Here is a 25,112-nt window from a genome sequence, read left to right on the forward strand (position 1 = left end):
ATAACTTTGATGTTGTGGATGTACATGCATCAGAATTATTCTGGAGTGTGTATGAATTTAATGAAAGAGTCCCTGTGTTAAAGGGACGAGTGCTTTATATTGCGTTTCTCCTTTGTCTTCTGAAAATAATGGGTTCTCTGAGTTCCCAGCTATAACCGCAGTTTCCCATTCCTGTCTAAGACATCTCTCATGTGGAGCATCCCTCAACCAATGGAGAAAGTAAAAAAGAAAAAAAAATGCTCAGGCTGCTTTGGCCAAATTCCATGGCTATTGTTCCATGCGTCCAGAAGATGAAAAATGCCTGTCACTGTGACTGTGAGCTATGGTTTTCCAGTGGGGACATTTGTCACTTCTTTCTTTTCCTTGAACGTGTAATCTTTTGTTCCTGCTTAGGTATTCCCTGTGAATGATGAGCCACCTGTTCTGAAGGCTGACCTCATCCCCATGATGCACTGCTCAGAGGGTGGAGAGGTGACCATCACTCCTGAATACATTTCTGCTACTGATGCAGACAGCGATGACTTAGAACTGCTGTTTCTGATTGCCCGAGAGCCTCAGCATGGAGTGGTGAGAAAGGCTGGACTCCACGTGGACAGGTTCTCTCAGGGAGATGTCATCTCAGGAGCTGTGACATACAAACATACAGGTATGTGACCACCTGTGACTGGTAAAGGCATTCAAGTCAACGCCACCCCTTGTCATGGGCTCACATAACATTACAATCTTATTTACTTATTTTTTTTTTTTTGCAATGAAAGATAAAGCAGATTGCAGCCTGCACCACACTTAGTAAGCACGGCCACCATGGGCAGAGATACTTCTGACCTGAGTTTGATAGTGAATTTCAGAACATGTAGAAAGAGCAGCTGCACTTGGTCATTGCCCCCACCCCCACCTCCACCCCAAGTCCTTTTTTAGTCAACTGCAAGCCACCTAAAGCAATGACATCATTACATGTCATGACCACGATCCAACTCCCTATATATAAGTAACTAGTCTCCTTTCTAAGTTCCTTGAAAGCAAGATGATGTCTTGTGATGGTTCATGACAGGCAGAGCACAAATGCATGTTTGTAAGACTGGGTTCCCATTGATTTTATCTCAATGCATTGTTACTATGTTGGCATTTCTTCCCACCTTGTGACGTGTTCAGTTAAAGAAAATACTTACTCTAAGCTGGGGGTGGTAGTGCATTCTTTTAATCCAGCACTTGGAAGGCAGAAGGAAGTAGATCTTTGTGAGTTCGAGGCCAGATTGGTTTACAAAGTGAGTTCCAGGACAGCCAGGGCTGTTACACAGAGAAACTTGGTCTTGAAAAGCAGAAACAAAAACAAAAAAAAAACGTAAGAAAATATTAATTTAGCATCTGATATTTGCAAGGCCCAGCACTGAGTCCCATGGGCCATAGTGGAGTATAGTCTAGACTGTGTCAAAGAACTGTTAGCTTAAGTGTACAGATGGAAGGACTCTTCCACATGAAAGGATGATCATGGCCTAGTGACACTGCACAATGTCCTTCTTTGCATATTTTCTTTCCTGCTTAATTCTGTGTCATTTTGACACAAGCTAGAGTCATTTGGGAAAGGGGACCTTATGTTGAGAAAATGCCTCCATCAGATCAGCCTGTATGCAAGCCTGTAGAGCATTTTCTTAATTATTGACTGATGTGGATGGTGTCGCCTCTGGGCTGGTGGTCCTGGGTTCTATACGAAAGCAGACTGAGCAAGCCTTGAGGAGCAAGCCAGTAGCAGTATCGCTCCATGGCCTCTGCATCTGCCCCTGCCTCTAGGTTCCTGATGTGTTCGAGTTATTGTCTTGGCTGCTTTTGATGATGGACTCTTATATGGGAGGGTAATAGAAATCAACCCTTTCTTCCTCAAGTTGCTTTTGGTCATGGTGTTTCATCACAGCAACTGAAACCGAAAGTCATCTACTTAGATCTAAGTAACATTTGCCTGGAAATGGTATCATGCATTATTTCCTCTTGCTGGAGTTAAATCAAACACTATCACAGTTTTCCTGTTTATAGTCTCTTTAGTCTGAAAATTCTATGGAGGAAGTAAGAGGGCATGGAAAGGCTGACTGAGTAGGACACTGTATTACTTACTGTTGAGTCACTGGGACAGATACCTGACAGAAACAGTTGGTGGGAAGGAAGACATTGTGTGCATTGATTTCTGAGGGTTTGTCAGCTATTCACAGCCACAAAGGCATGACAGAGAATCTCATTTGGTGGCAGGGGCTTGAGGCAGAGTGTCATGTCTTCACATGACAGCTCAAGACGCAAAGAACAAGCCTGGAGCCAGGATCTGAGCTGTGACCTCCAAAGTCCACCTATTAATACTTACCTACTTCTCCCAGCTAGCTTCAGCCTCTTAAGGTCCCACTGACTCCCAAACACTGCCTTAAACTGGGAGACATGTCTCACAGGCTTTCCTTTGAAATCGGAGTGCATGCCTCCACGATCTCTTTACACATGAATTGGGTGTGCCAGTAAACCCAGCACTACAGAGATGGAGCCAAGGCTGGCTGCCATCTTCAGTAGCCTGGTGGTCCTGGACCATAATGAAAACAGCCTCTGAATGCCTGTGTGGCAGAATCTTGAAAAATGTCTTCCTAGGCCATTATGGTCAAGCATGCATGGCACTCCCATGGCTTTCTCTTCAAACAAACAAACAAACAAACAAACAACGGCTTTTAAATGAGTTTGCAGTTTTATGCTCTAGATCCTTCCACCCACGAGGTTTTGTTGCTTCCTGAAATGTAGTGTCATTCAGCCACATGCCATATTTCCTCATCAAAGTATGATGCCACCTTTTAAAACTGCAGCCATGTACTGAGACTTGTTTTGTTCATAGTTTACAGCATATTCTATTCCTTGATGAAGTGCACATTTCACATCTGCCTCCTCTTCATTTAGCTCCTAATTCTCCCTGTAAAGTTCAATAAAAACAGCCTGCAAAAATCATGCCAGAGCCTGAATGCTATGCTGTCTTCAACTCCTCCCACCAATGATATTAGTCCCCTATTTTTGAATTCAATCTCACACAGGTTTTTAGGACATGGTGTCTTAGTTACAGTTTTACTGCTGTGAACAGATGCCATGACCAAGGCAACTCTTATAAAAACAACATTTAGTTGGGGCTGGCTTACAGGTTCAGAGATTCAGTCCAGTAGCATCAAGGCAGGAACATGACAGTGTCCAGGTAGGCATGGTGCAGGAGGAGCTGAGAGTTCTACATCTTTATCTGAAGGCTGCTAGCAGAATACTGGCTTCCAGGCAGCTAGGCTGAGGGTCTTAAAGCCCACACCCACAGTGACACACCTACTCCAGCAGGGCCACATCTTCTAATAGTGCCACTCCCTGGGCCGAGCATATACAAACCATCACACATGGCAAAATGTAGACAAATTTGCTGTGTAACCCAGACCAGCCTCAAGCTTGTGTACTGCCCCCTACCTCCACTGTAGATCTCAAATAGTCTTAGAAGGAAGGGATTCAAAGACCAATGTTATTGTTTATTGAATAATTGAAATATCTTTGGCAGGCTCATAAAGCAAGGTAAATCACAGTAGGATGAACCATGTTCTCTTACACTGCCTTCCAAATGCTAAAAGGCAGGTTTACAAACATCTGCATCTCTTCCAGTGTGATGTCCATACAAGGAACTATTAAGTAATAAGGCTGAGGAGGACACTGTGGAAATGATTTCACATAGATTTCTTAGTTAGATTAGGAAGAACACTAGATTCAAAGGGTGCTTTGAATGTTACACGGCCTCAGATGTCACTTCTTTACTCCACTGGTACTCATTTAGCATTATTCAGATTGATACCAAGAGCCCTGGCATTAAACATCTGATGCCTTAGTAACTTATCTATTCCAACCCTTGCTTCAGCGTTTTGATTAATTTTTATCACTTGTACTGATTACCTTTAACTGGCAACTTGACACAACTTAAAACCACCCAGAAAAGAGTCTCAGTGAGGAATTATCTATATTGGGTTGGCGTGCAGGCATGACTGTGGGGAATTGTTCACCCTCACAGGTAGAAGCGAAGTCCCTATGGCTAAAGACACCATGCACTTCAGACTCAGGGCCCAGAGGGCCATGAACTGGAGTTACCTTAAGGCCTCCTCCCAGAGGGCTATCTTTCATGGTACCCACCAAGAAGGTGCCATGCAAGCTTCCAAAGGATGGAAGTCAACAGTGTTTCTACCCCACAGTGACTCCTGTAAACCTGAACAATCACCAGTATGACATGATAACCATAGGGTCAGTAGTGGTACACATACCTTGGTGGTAACCAACAGCTCTCTAATTCAACTCAAGACCCTTTCAACAACAAAGAAATCGTGCCTGGTACTGGAGACCCAGCCAACTACCTAGGACTAGTGAAGCCATGAATCTTGGAGGAGAACCTGCAACCACTCCTTCGCTAAACCAGTACAATCCCTGACAACAATCTAAACATTTATGCTCTTGCCCACAAATAAGTGTTGTCCTCACCCCTCATTGAGGAAACTTCTCTTTGCTATAGATGGAGACAATTACAGAAAGCAGCAACCAATGAAAAGGCAGAGTCGTGGAGCCCAGCCCCAACTAACTACATCTACAACACAACTCTGGCACGGAAGATTCAGGGATCATTGTGGAAGAAGAGCCTGAAAGGTTATAGCAAGGAACAGAAAGTCAGCTGTGAAATGTTAGAGAAGCTACAACTATAAAGACTCATCCACATGGTTACAGAAACTTGACCCGAACAAGGATCATTCCTGTAGATGAGCTAAATTAGAAGGGAGAGGGCTCATGTGGCCTTAATCTTAGACACGGGCAGCCTCAATCCTAGACCAATAACTACAGACTATTAATGATGCTGAGAGTGTGAGAAAGGATCTTGCCCAGGGAAGAGTACACCAATTGATTAACCAATTCTAAAATGGTCATTCTTGAGAACATATGTATACAAGTAATATTATAGAGATGAGCAGATTGTATTTATGTAGTTAGGAACACACACACACACTGGAAGAGATTGAAAGAGAGCAGGTGTGGGGGGTGGTCTAGAGGTGAGTTTGGACTGAGGAAGAGAAGGTGGCAGTGCCGTGATTGTATTATAGTTATTCATTGGTTCCGTCCATTTACCCTCTTCCACAAAGGACCCTTCTCTCATCCTCTACACTCCTGCCACAACACACTTCTCTGGCTGTAAAAGTGTCTCTTCATTTCTTTTTCTTTCCCTTCTCTGGATACTGTCCACAATTCTTTCTTCTACTTCTGAGTTATTGCTTCCCACATCTGGCTTGTTTCACTTAACATAAATGTTTTTGAACTCTAACTATGTTGCTGTGGCTGGCATAGCATAAACATATATTTTCTTTATGTATGCATCTATTGAAGGGTATCTGGAGTGGTCCCACATTTTGACTATCGTGATTAATGCTGCAATAAACATTAAGATATAAGTGTCTTTTTTCTATAAAAATTTCATCTCCTTTGGGTAGCCAATGAAGAGTAGGATTGTTGGATCATATATAATTTTTGAGGAATCTGCATAACATTTACCATAAAACTCTTATTATTTTACATTCCTTTTAGCAGTGTTTGTGTTTCTCTGCCTCGGTTATTTATTGTCCTTTTGGTGATGGATGTTCAGCTGAGTAAGGTAATAACTCACTGTGGTCTTGACGAACATTTTTCTGATGATTAATTGCACATTTTGTGGTGGGATTAAATCTCTCCATCACTTTGGGTAGTGTGAGCATGGAATATATTGTTTTTTTATGTGTTCCTATCACTTCTTTTATCAGTGTTTTATAATTTTGCTGCAGAGTTCTTTTTTTTTTTTTTTTTAATATCGTGAGGGTGGTTGCTTCCTTCATTTTCTTTTCACCATGCTTACTATTTGTGTTTAGAAACACTACTTTGAAAAGAAAATGAAAGAAAAGAATTGTGTGTGTTCTGTGTATGTGTTGGTTTTGTTTCTGTACTGAACTGATTTATTAAACATTCTAAACATGTTTAATAGAGTCTGCTATGATATCTATAAATGGGAATAATTTAACATTTATCTCTTTCTTTCTTTCTTTCTTTCTTTCTTTCTCCTTTCCTTTCTTTTTTTTTTAATATTTTTTATTACGTATTTTCCTCAATTACATTTCCAATGCTATCCCAAAAGTCTCCCATAACCCCCTCCTTCCCTACCCACCCATTCCCATTCTTTTGGCCCTGGCATTCCCCTGTATTGATGCATATAAAGTTTGCAAGTCCAAAGGGCCTCTCTTTCCAGTGATGGCCGACTAGGCCATCTTTCGATACATATGCAGCTAGAGACAAGAGCTCCGGCGTACTGGTTAGTTCATCATGTTGTTCCCCCTATAGGGTTGCATATCCCTTTAACTCCTTGGGTACTTTCTCTAGCTTCTTTCCTTTCCTTTCCTTTCCTTTCCTTTCCTTTCCTTTCCTTTCCTTTCCTTTCCTTTCCTTTCCTTTCCTTTCCTTTCCTTTCCTTTCCTTTCCTTTCCTTTCCTTTCCTTTCCTTCTCTCTCTCTCTCTCTCTCTCTCTCTCTCTCTCTCTCTCTCTCTCTCTCTCTTTTTGAGACAGGGTTTTTTGTGTAGCCCTGGATGTCCTGGAACTCACTTTGTAGACCAGGCTGTCCTTGAACTTAGAAATTCACCTGCCTCTGCCTTCTGAGTGTTGGGATTAAAGGTGTGCACCACCACCACCCAGCTATCCTTTTCATTTTTGATGCCCTTTCTTTCTGTTGCATGATTTCTTTCGCTAAGATTTCTGGTTTCTAGTACTATAGCAAATAAGAATGGAAAAAGTTCCTAAGTCCTTAGATTATATTCCACTTAAAGGGGCCTTCTTAGTGACTGGCACCGTGGCCCATTGTCCAATGCTGCAAATAAAACCTGTCTTGTATGGAGAAATCAGTTACTAAGTGCTATACTTGCTTTTTCTACTAAGTTCTCTTTCTCTCAGGACATTTTTCTCAGTGTTTCTTTCTCTGACTTCCCCTTCCTGCAGTCCCCACCTGTACCTCCCAGAAATTTGCCTGGCAGGCTTATGTTTCCTTCAGGGCATAGCACAAAGCCAGGAAAAGCATAGGAAGGACCTACTAGGCACTGACACAAGCAACTGCCCCAGGGTGCTGTCATTGGGCACTTGTATCTTTTCCCCAACCATAAAATCTTGTCAATTATCCAACTGAATGGAGTTGTCACTTAGTGTACTTAGGGGATGGGTCTCAGGAACACTGCATACCAAATTCCAGAGTGTTCAAATCTCTTCCAGGAAACGGTGTAGTATTTTCCTATAACCTATGAAAAGCCCCACATTATTTCAATAGTCCTGGCATCACTTACAACTCAGGCAACTCGTGGTATTCTTTTGATTAAGGAATAAGAAAATCTACATATTCAGTACAGATCAACTTTTTTTTTTCAAGTATTTTAAATGTGTGGTTGGTTGGGTTTGCAGATGTGTCCTGTGAGGATAGAAAAAGCTCTCCCTGTGAATGAAATTGCCATTCAGTGGGTTAAAATGTTTGAAGAGTAGCAATTCCACAAGGCTCAACCTAATGGATGCATACATCTGTGGTACTTTGAACACATTGCCTTTGTTTTTCTCTCATTACACAGTAAATAACACACAGTAGGTCTTTTGACATTTAGCATTTTTAAAACATGCCTTTCAGAAGTGTGAAATGTCTGTGTTTTCTCTGTTGAAATGCCCAGAGGACTAATTATCTCATAGCAGGAATTGAGTAAATGTTTATCAAATTAATAACTAGTGGGTAAATGTTTTAAGTCAACTTTCTCTTTACCATCAGTATGAACAATTAAGAGGTCTATTTTTATTCCTGCCAAATTTGAAGGATAATGCTTTTACTGAATAATATTTTAATTGATCCTTTCAAAATTTGATATAGTGTATTTGAAGCATTTTTACCTTCTCTCCTCACCTTCTCCCAGACCACTCCTCCCTTTTCCTCACCTATCTCTATCTATCTATGCATCTGGGTACCCATCTACCAGTGTGTGTGTGTGTGTGTGTGTGTGTGTGTGTGTATCAATCAATCATCTATTTATATCATCTATCTATCTATCTATCTATCTATCTATCTATCTATCTATCTATCTATCTATCATCTACTTATCCATGTAAATCCATCAAGTCAAATTTGTGTTGTCCAAATACTTCTGGATGTGGCACCTGGACCCTCTTCTATCTCGCAGAGGTCATACTCTTAAAGGAAACTGACTCTCCCTCTATCAGCAACTATCAAGCTAATGGTTTCTATTGAACTCTATAAACTTCAACTTGGATTTTTCCTCCCATCCCCTCCTATTCCTTTCCCTTCCCTCTTTTCCCTTCACTCCCCTCCTCTTCCCTTCTCCCCTTTCTCCTCCCCTCCTCCTTCTCCCCTCCCTCCCCTCCTCTTCCCCTCCTCTGACCTCTTTTCCCCCCTCCTGTTCGTCAGAGCTCCCAGTATTATTTCCCATTTCCCACTTTAAGAATTGCCAAGAGCACACATTCAGGGCTTTTCTGTTGCCTGAAGAACATAGACCGTCCTGTTTGCTGCTCAGGGACTGGCTAGTGTGTAGTCAAGGAAACACTGAAAGACAAGACCAGGATGTGGCTTCCTTTTCTTTACACTTGTCCAGTGTCCTGCCCTGTGTCTCAGGTCTGCTGTGTGGTTGGTGCTTATTCATTTCTGGTGGTTAACGCACATGGAGCGATGATTATCAAGGGGACACGGGAACCCTCTGCCCTTCCCTGAGGTTGTTTCTAACATCAAAGGATGAAGAGGGAAGAATGAAATCATCCCCAGTCAAGCTCCTTGCCTCCCCCTTGTTCATTTGTGAACTGTCAGACCCTTGTTAGCCCTGCTTTGCTCCTCCATATGGTCCGTGGCTGGCAGGGATTTCACAAGAGGCAACAGATGGACAAGCATTTTTGTATTATTTTCCTGACTATATTTAATTTTATAGTGATAAAATCGAGTTTCATATTTTTATCCACTTAAATTCCTTTCCCTTCCATGCAGTGCTTCCAGAAAAGGTATGAAGGAAGTTGTTCATGCTGCCCTGTTTCCAAAAGTTCAGGACTCAGCACGGTTATGTTTTCCAGGTGGCGAGATTGGCCTTGAACCTTGTTCTGACACTGTTTTCTTGGTGGTTTCGGATGGTGAAGCTGACCCTTTGATGAATGGCTGTTGCTACGATGGACCTGATTCATCTGTTCCTCTTCATAAGTCCTTTCCCACATATCAGCTCAACATCACAGTGCATCCAGTCGACAACCAGCCACCTTCAATTATAATAGGTGACTGTGTTCTTCTTTTGAGTAGAATTGTCTTAGTGTCATACCAAAAGAGTCAGTGAAATAGTTCTCTTTGCTTAGATTAGAAAGCTACCAAATGCAGTCGTCACCCAGTAATCATCTCAACAGAAATACGTAGTAAACCCAAGATCTGTAATAAAATATCACAGCGCCGAAGAACGGACGTGCTTGAAAATTTATGTATTTCCATATACACAGAGATCACAACAGCACACGCGTCTTTGTGTGTGCATTCTACAACAAGGACGTTGAGATCCTCAAATACGCTGGTTTATTTCACATGGGAAAATATCATTTGCCTGCTGGAGGGAGAATAATTCATTTTATCCATAATAATTTCTATTCAGACAGAATGTGCTTACCACAGAGACCATTTATATACATTTAACCTTACGTGCTTCTCAGAAAGTCATCTCTTCATGGGCATTATGTATATGTTCTGTCTCACGGAAAAAAAATAAGCATATGTATGAATGTTCTTGTTGTAATTTGCAAAGTATCTCCCAAGCAATGTTCTGGAAAGGAAGCATCATCCCAGCAGAGTAATTAAGCACCAAGGCATGAAAAGATGTTCGTTATGAGCAATTCATAATCGCGCTCAGGCAATTAACGCTCTGACAAACAGAGGTAACAACTGATCTTGAGGAGTACATAAACTACATTTAGTGGCTTATCATTAAAACAGTTTGGCAATTCTTATTTTCATTTGTCACTTCTATAGAGACACAAGGGAAATCAGAGTTTCTTGAGAATGACTGGAGGGGCTGTAGCAGAGCATTTAGCCTTGCTGCCGTCTTTCCACTATTATCTGGCTGGCTTGGATACGAAAGAGTATACAATGCCGTAAGTCCCAATTAAATCGCACTCGTGTCCCCGGAATATTCTCACCACAAGGAGAATTTGTGCCCAAGAAAATGAGCCTCTCCCACGGAAGCATGTTTGCCTGTAGGATTTTTGCATATTTGCTCTGGCTGGGGTTGCAATCACTCCCTCTGCTTCTTACTATTCTGATGGAGGGGTTCATGCTAAGATGCAAGTGTATGGTTTTAAATTTTGTTACATTTTGACTTACTGGTTTTGTGAGCCAATGTGCTCATGTAGATCTGAGAGCAGAAGCTGGTTCTCCCTACCCCTACATTGGTTCTCAGGATTGAACTCAGCTCACTGGGCCAGACAGTTGGCACCTCCACCCACTGAACTATCACCCTGGCCTCTGACTGGTTTTTTTTTTTTTTTTTTTTTTTTTTTGTATGCAGGTAGGATGCTCACAGTGGATGAAGGCTTCTCAGCAGCCCTTACTACTCATCACTTGACTGTTGTTGACCGGGACACTGCCCCGGATGACTTAAAATTCATTTTGGCTTCTCAGCCCCAGTTTGGCTACTTAGAAAACACACTGCCTTCTGCAGGCTTTGAGAAAAGTAATATGGGCATAAGCATAGGTAAGTCATGGTTTCCTGACCCACAATGTCTTGCCAGCGTTCACGGATGTGAGTGGCTAGGCTTAGGACATGCGTAAGGATTTTAAAATATTCAAGAGATTGTTATAATTATTCTAGCTGATACACTGAATCTTAATTGTTTCTCAGTTGGACTTTTATCTGGACTTTTCCCATGTATGAACATTTATAAGTGAAATAAGTGGAAACTTCATGTATGAAAAATGTATGAATATATGCTAAAGTGCCCACCTATTCCAAGGCCTTCCTAGCCACTCAGCCCTGGGATATAATTAATATGATGGGGACCACAGAGACTCATACTTGTCTTTCAGCACATTTAATAGATATTATTGAAAAATATTAAGAAATATTGCTGTACGTGCTACTGAAAGAGAAACCGGAAATGTTTGAGTAGATTACATTAATTTTGAAAGCAAAATGTTTCTCAGCGACCAGAAGAGTCTTTTATAAAACGAAACAGAGATAAAAAGCAAGACGTAAATCTTCCAAAAAGAACTCTTTATATGTACGATACTTTTTCAATCGTAAGACATTTCCATTTTAAAATACAAGTGAGATTAGGTTTAAGATTAACCAAATTAAAGGTTATTCATCTTGTTTCATGATTTAATTCATAACATAGGACATTTTTCATCTTCTGATTTAAGGCTAGCTGATTATCAAATCCACTAATTAATTCTATTCAATGCAGTGGGCTTCTCGATGTATGTTATGGGGACAAGTCATTGGTTTCCAGTCATTCTGCCTAATGTTAAAGAGATGGTATCCTTCTTAACCCAGTATGACAAAAGCCACCTGTCAGAAGGACAGTTTAGCCAAGGGTTCTCCCTGATTTTCAGGCCAAGGGTCTGGAGACTGATCATGAAGTCCCTGCCTCCCGATTAGTGGTTATCACAAGTCCGTTATTTGGGCAGATTTTCGTCTTTTCTTAAGATCTGTGATCCCCGCCTTTATGTGGATGGCTGGTAGGCATCACACCTGTCCCGGCTATGATCATGTATCTACTTCGCAGAGAAGCAGCTGTAAAACACTGCAGGTCCCTGGGAAGTGCTCTTTATCATTTCCCTGTTCTGTCTTGGTGTGTGCTAGCCTCATTCCAGTGGACAGACATGAAGGCTTCACACATTAACTATGTGCAGTCCAGGCACCTGAGAGTAGAACCAACTGCTGACCAGTTCACAGTATATGCCACAGACGGGAAGCACCGCTCCTTGGAGACAACATTCCACATTATCATCAACCCTACAAACGATGAAGCTCCTGACCTTGTGGTACAGAACATCACTGTAAGAAACACTAGAATAGTCCTCTTTACCTCAACATTTTCTGGCCTTTAATCCCTTTATGTTGGTCCAGGGATCCCCCAATATGTTAGTTTGGTGAGGAGTGAGGAAGTCAGAATCTTATGTCACATAATTAATCACTTGTGGACTATTAGCCTAATAGTAATGGTCATGGCAAAGATAATGTGAGTGTGTGTGCATGCATGTGTGTGTGTGAGTGAGTGAGATTGTATGTCTGTGACTGTCTATGTGTCTGTGTAATAAAGTACCTACTGGGTTATAGGTTCCAAGTATTCATAGTTGGAATGCATTCATAGATGTCCTCACAATAGGCTTTTAGGTTCTTTATTGTTGCTTTTTTATTTCATTACTGAAGAAAGGGAGCATAAACAAGCTAAGTAACCCAAGAGATTCATGAACATGTCAGAATTATGTCTATATACTATAATTTTTTCTGTATGTTTTAACTTACAAATAAGAGAATGATACACTACGACTTTATGCTTTATTCTCTCAAGTATAAGACCACACCCACACCCACCCACCCACACACACACACCCACAATCACTGTGTAGTTCCTTTTAAATATTATGCACACACACACATATATATATATATATATATGTGGTTAGTTCATACATTATATTCATGCATTAACATGTCAAATGAACACAGGCTTTGGCCTCAAAGGAACTTGGGGATTGCTTTAAATATATATATTTTTTAAATTTGGGCAGGTTATTTCTCTTCAAGTTTCTGTTTCCCCATCTTTGAAAATGTACGTGGAATTTTCTTTTGAGAGTCCGCCATGATGATCTAGTTGGCCAAGCACAGTGTGACCGTAATGAACGAACGTTTGCAGTACAGTTAGCGCGCCATCGTTTTCCTAATATTGACCAAAGTCATTATTTCTCCTCATTTTTTTTTGCTAAAAATAATCACATTCTGAATGTGAATGTCTTTATTTGATTTTAATTTTCTGCTGAATCTTAATGGCACACAAGTGTCACCTCAGCATGAGATTTAACAGCCAACTCCTGCCTCTCCTCTTCTTTTGGCTCGTGGCTTACTCTGGAGAGCCCTTCAGTGATTATGTGAGGAAAAAAAATCTATAAATGATCTTTTCCACACCTACTTTCACTGTCTTTATCTGCCTGAGGCAAGGGCTTTTGGAATAATTCGTCCTCTGGGAAGTTGTCCCTCATCCCTCTGTGGGAGTGATCATGTCTTTCACCCAAGCCTTCTCATCTATGCAAATCATGCACAGGCCCTTGGAGCATTGGCAGAGACAACTTTTAAGCATCAGGCATTCTTTTTCTTTCTTTTTCTCATATAACTGCATTTATCTTCCCTCTTAGGAAATTTCCTTATTGTATAGATCGCTGGGCTTCCATCAGAATATGTCAGTGCATTATAATCATGTGCAAACCTGCACCTTAGTAGTTATCTGCTTTTTGAGTATGTTCACTTAAACTTTTTTATTCTGGAAAAAAAATTTTTTTAACAGCCTGGAGAAATGGCTGAGAGAGCACTGGTTGCTCTTCCAGAGAACCTAAGGTTAAATTCCCAGCACCCACATGGCAGCTTACAACTGTCTGTCTGTAACTTCAGTTCCAGGGGATCTGACACCTTCACCCAGACATACATGCAGGCAAAACACCAATGCACATAAAAATAAAAATTTTTATTTTCATAATGTCAAGAAACAATTTCATTTCCAAAAAAGAATCCTGTAGATTTTTTATTTGTTTGTTTGTTTGTTTTGTTTTTAGAAAATTCCTTGGCGATCTTGTGGATGAATTTAGTATTTTTTGTAAATGAGATCCATTACCACACAGTCTAGGGGGAAGCTTCCTAGTTAAGCTTAGTAAAGATGGAGAATTACATGTTTTTGAGTTGCTTTATTAGAGTTCTTAGGGAGAGTGAGACACTGACAGAAGTTTTTAAATAGCTACATCATTATGAACTAATCTGTGATGTGATTTCGGTCTTTAATACAAAAAGGTCAACTAGGAGCAGCACTGGTTTTGACCCAATATCAGTGTGGCTGCAGGAAGGTCCCTTCGGAGCCCCTGGAAGACACTGGAGAGAAAGCATAGGTTCTCATGATGTGACCGCTCCGCTGTGAAGACAGCCTGCTGGCCTCCACTCTTTTATGCATCCTGTTCCTGGATGTCTAGCGGCTCTTGGTATTCCTTCCCCAACTACACTGTTGATAGGCAGGCCTCCTTCCCAGTCCTTCCTCCTGACTTTGATTCCTGAGAACATTTATATTACCTTCAGAAGGTAGCACAGCAGCCGTGCAGATCCCCAGGGAGCATGCATAGGATTTATATTCTTTGAGTATTTAGATCTTGCTGTATTTCAGAACAGAAAACAAATATTTTCTTGTTCTAGCCTCTCTCTGAGGAAGAACAGGGACGTGGGCAAGTCAACTGAGTACCAAATGGCCAGTGGCTTTCTTGATCCAATAAGCACTCCAGTGTGTGTGGACAAGTGTGTGTGTGTGTGTGTGTGTGTGTGTGTGTGTGTGTGTGTGTGTGTATGTGTGTGTATGTGTGTGTGTATGTGTGTGTGTGTGTATGTATGTGTGTGTGTGTGTGTATACGTGTGTGCGCGCGAGTGTGTGTGCTTATGCCTGTGCCTGGGTGTCTGTGTGTGAACTCAGGTTGTCTAGGCTTGTGTGGCAAGCACCTTTACCGACTGCACCTTCTCACCAGCCCCATGTAGATGTTTTAATCATTCCTCCTATGCTGTGCATGGAACTAAGAAGAACTTTGAAATCTTTAGAAAAGACGTGAGGGAAATGATAGATTTCTTTTTTACATTCCTATTAACTAGAAATTTCTTTTTCTAGAACTCAGTATCTGAAAATGCCATGGAAAATTTGAAATGGGATATCTTCATATAACTGGGTGGGTTTTAAAGTAGCTTTCTCAAAAGAAGTAGCTAGAGGAAAGGTTCTATTTTCTACTGCTCACTCTGCCGGCTTGCTCCGCTCAGGTGGATGAGGGTCACATGATAGAACTGGATTCTTCCATCATCAGTGCTACTGACAGGGATGTTCCCAAGGACCCCTTGCTCTTCAGCATCGCTCTCAAGCCCCAGCATGGCCTCCTCATCAATGCGGCCATCAGCAAGGACTCCCATCAGATCAAGCAGCTGCAACACGAAATCCACAGCTTCTCCACGGACCTTCTCAAGAATGGTAGATCGAGAGCTGTGTCTGCTTACCTGATGCAGTAACTTAGCTCACCCCCGTGTGGACTCTAAACAAGTCGCAATAGTAGAAACAGAAATTAAATTGGTGGTTACCAGAGAGGTTAGGGGGAGTGGAGAGAAATGAGAAGCTGTTGTTCAAAGAGTAGGGAATTTCAGTCCTTCAAGAAAATTTAAAACCACAAATATTGGACTCAGGAGATAATAACAATAAAAAAAAGACATGAGGTTGTAAAGGAGAGGGAAGGACAATATTTGAGGCATATGTTTGTACATGGTGATGATTATAGTAAATAGTGTGTAGGGTAGCTGAACATTAAAGAGTACACACATTCACATAGAAGGGAAAGCAAAGTGTGATTCAAGCACGTCACATATATCAAAATGCCATGTTGTGTTTCATGCTTACAATTTTTTGTTAATTAATACATAAATTTAAGAACTGTTTTACTCCACTAAAGATACAAACAAACCATAGAAGTGTGGGGCGAGGAAGCATATATACTTATCTCTTCAGTCTGAATTACGGGCTTGTGACTAACAAGGGGCAGATAGCCCTAGCCAGACACTGTAGGCAGTTGAAGATGTAATGACGTGTTCTCTTTGACTCTTAGAATACCATTAACAATTATATTTGTGATTTTCGGTATTTTAACATAGAATTTTAATCATAATTTAAATTTTCCTTTTCAAACGATTCAGATGATGGCTTGTCTGCCAAAATTTTTACAGTTGAAACGAATATAGATTCACATATAATAACCATTCATTAGTCTCTGTGGAGATAATGCGTTCTTTAGGGAAAAGACACACTGGAGCAGGCTGAATTGTTTTTTAATTACTTTTTTAAAAGGCCTTGTCCCAGTTTCGATGTATAAAAATACTTTTAAAAGACACGAGCAAGTATGCAGTTCTAGAATCAGTACCTAGCCTCACACTCCTCTCTTCTCTGTGTTTCCTTTCCCCGACCTGGAAGGTCTTCCCTCACCCTGACCAGGATGGCACCATCCGCGTGCAGCTCTGCTCTCCTCCCACAGGAAACCTGCTACTCCCCAGACCTCTCTCCTCCGTGCCTACTTTGCACTCGTACTTTTTGGCCTCTTTCCTACTGTCTTCTAAGTATTTATTTCTCTAATTAGAGCGTAGTCTCTTTGTCCCAAAGGTTATTTTGTAATAATTGCAGATGACGTCTCATGTTTGAATATGAAAAGCCAATTCATCATCTCAGTTGTGAACTGTAAAGAAATGGATTCTGAAACTTCCAGGTTGCTCTGACCAAATCTGTCCTTATGTGCAGCAAATGCCATTGTTACAAACACCGGGGAAGGGAATAATAGCTTAAAATGTACTCCCATTCATTCACTTTTGTTTGCTGAGCTGCGTTAAATGATGCATACCTGTAATACCAGCACCTAAGGAGTCTGAGATAGGAGGACCAAGAGCTCAAGGCTTTCAAGGACAGCCTTAGCTTCAGGGAATCTGTTTCTAAAGGGAAAAGAATACAGTTTAAAATATTTTTTTTACATTTGTTTATTTATTTATTTATTTACCTATCTATCTTGTGCTTTGGGGGGAAGTTGTGGAGTGCCATTTGAAGGTCCAAAAGAGGATTTTTAAAAATTAATTATTTATTTTATATATGTGAGTTCACTGTAGCTGTCTTCATACACACCAGAAGAGAACATCAAATCCCATTACAGGTGGTTGTGAGCCACCATGTGATTTGCTGGGAATTGAACTCATGACCACTGGAAGAGCAGTCAGTGCTCTTAACTGCTGAGCCATCTCTCCAGCCCAAGAGGTTTTTTTTTTTTAGTTATATTATTGGTTATTCTTATCAGATTAAATAAGTATCATGCACTCATCATGTAAGTTTGGATAGCATGGTTAATTTGAACAAAAAATAAAATTTCTTAAATAAATGTATATTTTGATGACATTTTCAAAAGTTAGGTTTTATTTGTATTTTGGTTTTTGGTTCATTTATGAACATATTAAAAGTAACCCATACAATGTAAATATATTCTCACAAATATTCCACCCTTAAACATACAGAATTTATCAAATGCCTGACATATTAGATAACTCATAGTATAATCACTTCATGTACATTCTCAATAGTACCTTGAGTAGTTTTGGTAACTATGGTATTTTATTATATGGATATACTATGCTATAGATTTTCATAACTGATTTATTTTAAATAATTTTTTTTAATTTCTTGGCATTAATAGTCACATGTCAGTAAACATTTTTCATAAGTCCATTGGTGTTTCTAAAGATTTGTAGTTAGTTTTGCAAACAGTAAATTAATATTTTCAACTGAATATCTAAAGGACCATTAGGAAGTTTTTTAAAAAATGACTAAAGGTAGTTTGCATAGTGATGTTTGGAACTACTTATTATTCATTTTGATGACTGGCCCAAGATAGATTTTACTTTAATTTCCTACAAGAATTCATTTCTCATATTCATTTAAACACTGTGATAACTCTGTTCTTTTATGGTTTATGCGGTTTCCTTATTTAAATAAGAAAATTTAATGGGCTTCTGAATGACTCCACAAAACAGAGCTCATATCCCTATAATACTTTTATTAGTGAGCATTCTGAACACCAAAACCAGGTATTAAAATGGTGTATCTGGGGCATGGGGACAGTTAACAAGAAGGAAGACCCTCTCCTCTTATCTCTTCCAGGAATGAAGCTGGCCTATGCCCACGACGACTCAGAGAGCTCTGCTGATAACTTCGTGATCCAGTTGTCAGACGGGAAACATAAAATCCTTAAAACCATCTCAGTAAAAATCACCCCAGTGAATGATGAGACACCAACGCTAAGCAAGTGAGCTGCTTGAGAGAGTTCATTTCTGATGTCCACAAAGTTTTGTGACACTAGGTCCACAGGAAGACGCCAGGCTCCCACAGAGCCCATTTTCTACAACTGCCCTGCCTCTCAGGCATCAGGAGCAGCCAGAGAAGATGCTAGGAAGCATATCTAAAACAGTCAGTTCTTAAAAGACACATAATCATACATATACCATAACACACACACATACACACACACATGTGCATGCGCGTGAGTGTGCAAGGTGCAATCTATAACTTGAGTTACGATGTTAACTGCCAACAATCATCAAACTTTTAAACATTTTGTTTTGTTTTGTTTTGTTTTTCGAGACGGAGTTTCTCTGTATAGCCCTAGCTGTCCTGGAACTCACTATGTAGACCAGGCTGGCCTCGAACTCAGAAATCTGCCTGCCTCTGCCTCCCAAGTGCTGGAATTAAAGGCATGCGCCACCACATCTGGCTAATCATCAAACTTTTAACTAAAAGCGATCAAGGGAGACGCTCAGTCCCACTTTGTTATCCTGGTACCTCACTGTCTGCCCATCTGGACTATGTCCCTGACGGATCACCACCCCACTACTGCATATCACAATGCAACTCAGAATTCTAGTAACATGAACTGCAAAGCTTACATACCATTGCATTTCTCTAATGCTAGCAATTTCTTCTGCAGTTGTAAAGTGTCACACTTCAGACTGCAAAGAACTTCACGAGGTCTAGCAGGTCTTTAGAACTAGCTGCAGACATGTGTCTGGCTCTTGGGGCTCCACTGAGACCCCCCCCTTATTTAATGGTGTAGCCATTAAGCCTTAAATAGACTATTTGAGTCTCTCTGGGATGGGAACACCTTCCTGGAGATCTCTAAACCTCCCAAAGACTCCTGGACTAAGTAGGGAAGAGAGACCAGGCAAATCCCCACCTTCTGCTGTCAGATCAACATCATCCTTTATTGGCTGCAAATGCTCTGAAGCAAGAAAGTGTTGTGGGAAATGCTGATAATCGTATTTTGGAAGACTGATTCTCAGGTATCAGTTCAACCAAGAAGATATATGAAATGTCTGTATCCTTATTTCAATGATGAGGTGTCAGATTGGTTTGACATTGATCTATGGATGTGAAAGATGCTGTCATTCTGGAACCCAAGAGGAAGCAAGGATGAATTCAAGGCTAGCCTGTGGTGACGCAGTGAGTTTGAGGCCAGCCTTGACTCTATTGGAAGATCTGTGACAGTAGGATGGGAGGATGTTAAACTGCTACAAACCTCTTGGTAGTCAACACTTGAAGAAGGGAGAAAGATAAAAGCCAGTGTTTATTAAGTACTTACTAAGTGTCAGACATGTTACTAAACCATTCATACACATGATTTTATGAATCCATCTGCCACTCACTGGCCAAGAACAGAGAAGGAAAGGAGTCTGTCTTCTGAAGAGCCACAGCCTTGCTGCTGGCCTCCCAGCGACAGCGACAGCTGCAGAATCCCAAATCTCTTTCAACTCTGCTTCTGAATCCATCCTCTGTAGAAGAAAGGGTTCTAATTAGCAGAACTGTTGAACATACCTGTGGGCCACGGGGTGACCTTTCAGTTCATGTGCATGGAGTGCAATGGTCGGATCTGGTTGACTGGTCTGCGGTAGTTCAGACATTTGCCTTTTTTTCTTTCTCTTCCTCCTTCCCTTTCTCCCTAGGAAGGAAGCAGCAGTTGCCCTTTTTCTTTTATCCTTTTGGTTTTTAGTAGAACTCCTTTCCCTTTCTCCCAGAACACCCTCCATTCTTTGTCTCCTTCTACATCTCCATCTTCTCCCTTCTTTCCTTTTATTAGTAAGACCTAGGGCATAGCTAGTGGTTCAGAAATCTTGAGTGAGACAGAGTGACAGAGATAGCTGCTTATCAGAGGTGTGGCCTTAAACTCGCTCTCTCCGTCTTTCTCTTTGCCTCTCAGTGGAATGGGATGATGCTAGCACTCTTTTCATATGATTGTTACAAGAAAGACATGTAAAAATGCTCCAGAGATTGTACACAGAGAGTGATCACAAATACTCTTCATTGTCATTATTACAAGCAGTTCTCTCTGTTCTAGAAACACAAAGACAGTCTGACCCTCTGTTCATTTCTGCCGAGAGTAGCTTGGTCTCTGCCAGCACTCGACCCCATTTCTTTGATGGTTCCTTTAGATGCTGCAGTAGGTGCTTTTGTCCCAGAGTTCCGGCACCTTACCCGCCTGTCCTGTGCATAGGATCAGTGTTCTGCTTCAGGTGTTCACAATTTGTGGCTCCACTTCCCTCCTTAGGAACCTGCTTCAACTCATGTGGACAGTTGGTAATGGTAGGAGCAGACAGTCGTTTGTCATGGGAGATGACAGTCAGTAACTGTGGGAGCAGAGAATTGGTAACTGTGAGAACAGTCAGTAACCATGGGATCAGGCAGTAATGCTGGGAACAGTCAGGAACCATGGGAGCAGACAGTCGGTAACAATGGGAGCAGACAGTTGGTAACCATGGGAGCAGACAGTCGGTAACAATGGGAGATAGTAGATAAGACAAATCTCCCACCTTCCTGCCCTCCAGACACGTTTAATCCAGGTCACACTCTATATGGTTCTTCCAAAGGTCCTAGCTAGGATAGAAGGTTGAGGCAAGATGTCTTGAATCTAAAGGTTAGAGATGTCATAAGGAACTTAATTAGGTCCCTTTTCTTAAAATAACAAAAGTTAAAAGATTCTAGTAGGATTAAGCCTCAAGTGCCATTAGTAGTAAAAACAGTCACTGCTACGCCTTTCCCTTCTCACTGGCTCCCATCTTTCTATTTCTGGGATCCTTTTCTATATAAATTACTTGTAACACAGTCTTTTTTCCCAACGTCCCCTTTAAGGCAACCCAGATTGTGGTACTTGCCATCCCTGTCATGTAATTCTGACACTTCTCCTACCAACCTTACCTAATAGTGATTTGAGGCTGTCTTTCATCTTATAGAAGATAGCAATAATCTACAAAAGCCTCAATCACCCGACTCATTAGCCCTCTAGAATGCTGTGATTCATCTTCCCCACTCTTATCAGGGAACTTGCCAGTCCTGGGCTAACAAGAATCCCTCTTTGAATGAGAGAGGTTAGAATGACATGTCAGGCATGGGCTTCTCTGGAGAAGACCTGATGGTTGCTGTCGTCAGTTGTGAGACTTGGTGTCTGGTCCCAAGGCCATGGACTTCAAGATTCCCCAAGTTTCTCAAAAACAAAACTTGTGAGGCAGATGGAGTCATCATAGGTGAGCTCACTGTGACCACAGTGGAGAGCTGGAAGGCTGGTAGGAAGAGACCCCTTTCTCACTTGGGTGGAGCTGGGGAAAGGTTGCAGTGGTCACATGGAAGCAGCACATGGCTGCCCTGTCTGTTCATGCTTTCAGTTAGCCATCCAGATGCCAGGGGCCAGCCTGGAGGGTCCACTTCTTCAGGAAGATGAGCTGCTATAAAGACCACATGCACCAGGGGCCTTTTGAGGAGGAGGGAGGAGATTAGAGGACCAGAGATAGCACAAGAGTATCAACCTCAGGAGGGCCTTCAGGAAGAGCTTTGGAACATTATATAAATTGCTTTCAGTAGGGTTCTGTATATATGGTTAGATCTATAATACATGACCTTCTTTCTTCATGGAGACGTTGTAAAGGTTAGAAGAGAGAACAGAAACAAAATTGTTGTATAAACTACATTTAACATTAAGGCATAATGTTCTACTCATGTAAATAATGAGAAGCATCTCTCACTTAGGTCACACACTCCTTTTCCAGAGTTTGGTATACGACTGTTTCCAGTGCTTTGGCTGTTGCTTATCACTTCTATCTTGAGGGTGGGATCTGTGATAGCCCATGACAACCAGTATGAGTGTCCCCTGATGGCCTATGTCTTCCATTTTCATATGACACCATCCTTTCCTTACTCTAGGAAGGCTGAAATCTCAATGGCTGTGGGCGATACTCGTGTCCTGTCTAGTGCTGTTCTTTCAGCCACAGATAAAGACTCACCCAGAGAGAAGATTCACTATGTATTTGAAAGACTTCCCCAAAATGGACAACTTCAACTTAAGGTAAGTGGCCCTTTAATACAATTATTTAATTAATTATTATCTTTTTCATGTACGTGTGCCTGTGTGAGATTATATGTGCCACATGTGTACAGATGCCCATGAAGTTTAGATCCCGTGGAGCTGGAATTATAGGTGCTTATGAGCTGCCTGATATGACGGCTGGGAACCAAACCCCGGTCCTCTGCAAGACCAGTTTGTGTTCTCAATCACTGAGCAATCTATCTAGCCCTAGACTTGCTGGGGACTAGGGGTGGATGACCCACACAAAAGCCCTTTAACCTTCATTTCCCGAAGCAGGTGTAAATGTTATCAACACACACATTTGTACCATTGACTTTATTCTAGAATATGCATAGTTTTCACTCAACTGTAGAATATTTACTTTTCCTGTTTAGAAAACTTTTAAATCTGTTGCCACTTCTTATTTTCCTCTCTCCCCCATGCCTCCCCTCCCTCTTTTTCTTCTATTCTCTCACTCCTTAATGTCTGTGTCTTCCTCTCCCATTCCCGCACCCCTCCCTTTGCCTCTCTCATTGTCTCTGCCATACTCTAAGCCATCTCGGGAGCATGGAAGCATTTAAAATCTGAACCTATTAGTGTCTTTTTTATGAAGCCTCCTTCCAGCCTCATGCGAATCTGCGGGAGGACAAAATCTTGAATCCAAAGCTACACTAGGGACACTCCGTGTGGCAATCCTACTCCACTCAGCAATGGCTGTCCTATTTTACTAACTGCTGTATTAGAATCTGGCAAAACACCGGTGTGACAGTAAATCTACACACCTGGATTTGTACGTGTTCCCAAACTTAACCCTTTAATAGAAAGCAAAAATCATGGAAATGTGAGGGTACATGAAGGGTTAAGTCACTCGAGCTCTGGTGCTAACTGTTCCAGGAGCTTGCTCAAGTTCTCGTGATTCCTCTTAGTCCTGTGAGAGTGAACGTCTAGTCTATTCAGATTGCAGGCATGATGCTTAGTAGCTAGTCCAACACGAATCATAGATCAGCCACTTGAGGAGGTCGGCTGACCCACGGGTCCAAAACCTTTATCTGAATGGTGGCTAGAGACTAGCAACAATGTCTAGCCAGCCGAGATGTGATTACCTGAATGCGTGAGTCTTAATCTAACACAGGCTAGGCTTAGAGTCGAAAAGCAAAGGGGATTCATCCTGTGGGGAACAGCTTGGTTGTCACAGAGTGTGGGTACCACAGAGAGTCAGAGAGAAGAGCAATTGCTGATTTAAATTGAGGTACAGCTGTGTCCTGATTTCATTTCAAAGCGTAATGAAGCAGAAACACAGTGAGAGTGTACACGTTTGGGTGGCTTGGGGCCTGACTTGCTTTGGATATGAGAGGCTCCAGATGGGTCCAGGGTCCCAGCAGGCTGCGCACCATCTTCTCACACCTCCCTAGGGCTCACTGAAGCTGGCTAACTGAGGCTAGGGACTGGGCCTCTGGGCCCCCTAGCCTCTTACAGCTTCTTATTTTCTTGTTAGCTCCCCTTCATTTTTGTTTGTTTATTTTGTTTTTGTTTTGTTTTTGTTTTTTTCATTTTGAGTTTCTCTTTTTTTCTTCTTTCTGGCATCAGATGATTCTGTCAGGTCAAACGCATATTTGGGAACGCAAATGAAGAATTAGAAACAAGAGGGCAAATGATGCCTTCCCCTATATTTTATTTCTAGGAGAATATTATCCAGAGGAAAAGTTAAATAGGACCCCATGCTGCCTAGTTTTAAAAGAGTCTGAAAATCTCTATTCGCAAATAGACCTCATTTTCTTAAAAAGCAGCTTAGCTACTGTACTCTAAGTAGCTTTACCCAATGGACCTGTAGTATAACATAGGTCTGCAAATGTCAGGTGGGCAAAATAATAAAGAAGAAGAAATCCCACCAGGTAGAGGAACTCAGGAGAAGGGAGGCTTGTGTATGAGCAGGGCTAAGACTCTCTGGGAACTGAGGCAGATGACCAAGAGAAGAGAAAACAGAAATGACTTACGGGTGTCTTAGTCTGTTGACCAGACAGGCAAACTGGTGAGTCCTGTGCATGGTGAGTCACTGGAAATGACATTTTCCTTCAGTTGTGTGGAATGACTTCTGTGAGCTCTTCTTAAGAAAAGCTATGCTTGGGACTGAAGAGAATTAAAGTGGGTTATTAATACAATATAGGTTTAGTATTCTATCCCCTAATACTCCCCCAGTTGTTAGCCACTCTGCCAGCATAAAAGCCTCTTCTGACAAAAATGCCGCAGTTCTGCCCCAAACACATGCTTACTTATGGTTGACTTGGGCTTTGAAGACCCTGATGGAAAATGGATGGTTTATACTTTCTTCTTACTGTGTGTATGCATGTGTGCCTGTGCGTACGTGTGTATGTGTGTGTGTGTGTGTGTGTGTGTGTGTGTGTGTGTGTGTGTGTGTGTGTGTGTGCATGTATGTGTAGGGGTGTTGATGGGAATCTGAAAGCTTTCTTTAGTTTTTAGTAAGGATAGATAGTGGCTGGGGGTAGGGGGGAGATGCCAGTGTATTCTGGCTTTGTTTTACCCAGTGAGCTTGGATACACAAGCCATGTTGAAGAAAAGGTGTTTTATTAGATACACAAAATTAAAAAATAAAGTAAAATTTGAAAAGGGAATTTTGAAAGAAACACATTTCGTTTTTAAGCAGCCCATTTCAGCAATTGATTACCCACCTGCTCTCGTTAATTGGGTTATTTAATCAGCCAGGATTAGTGAGGATGAATACCCCCGGAAATACCAGGGATGTTGAACGACTTTGTCAAAATTCCTCTGGTTGAAGCTGTTTCTCACCCAAGGTCTTTAATTATTTTAATATATTTTGTTGAAAGGAAAAAAATATGAGGTCCCGTGGCAAAAATT

The 25,112-nt window shown here is 41.4% G+C and overlaps 1 protein-coding gene across 1 annotated transcript in view; it reads left to right on the forward strand.

The window, feature by feature from the left end:
* Nucleotides 1-25,112, forward strand: part of Frem1 (FRAS1 related extracellular matrix 1) — a 150,266-nt gene that overhangs the window by 67,342 nt on the left and 57,812 nt on the right. Inside the window, exons 16-22 of the mRNA XM_021160224.3 lie at nucleotides 394-646; nucleotides 9,137-9,331; nucleotides 10,606-10,791; nucleotides 11,902-12,098; nucleotides 15,100-15,304; nucleotides 18,014-18,158; nucleotides 22,097-22,238. Coding sequence (XP_021015883.1) covers nucleotides 394-646; nucleotides 9,137-9,331; nucleotides 10,606-10,791; nucleotides 11,902-12,098; nucleotides 15,100-15,304; nucleotides 18,014-18,158; nucleotides 22,097-22,238 — 1,323 coding nt within the window. The remainder of the gene's footprint in view (nucleotides 1-393; nucleotides 647-9,136; nucleotides 9,332-10,605; nucleotides 10,792-11,901; nucleotides 12,099-15,099; nucleotides 15,305-18,013; nucleotides 18,159-22,096; nucleotides 22,239-25,112) is intronic.

The sequence above is a fragment of the Mus caroli genome, unplaced genomic scaffold (genome assembly GCF_978045245.1).
Source record: "Mus caroli unplaced genomic scaffold, Mus_caroli_1 scaffold_6, whole genome shotgun sequence".
NCBI lineage: Eukaryota > Metazoa > Chordata > Mammalia > Rodentia > Muridae > Mus > Mus caroli.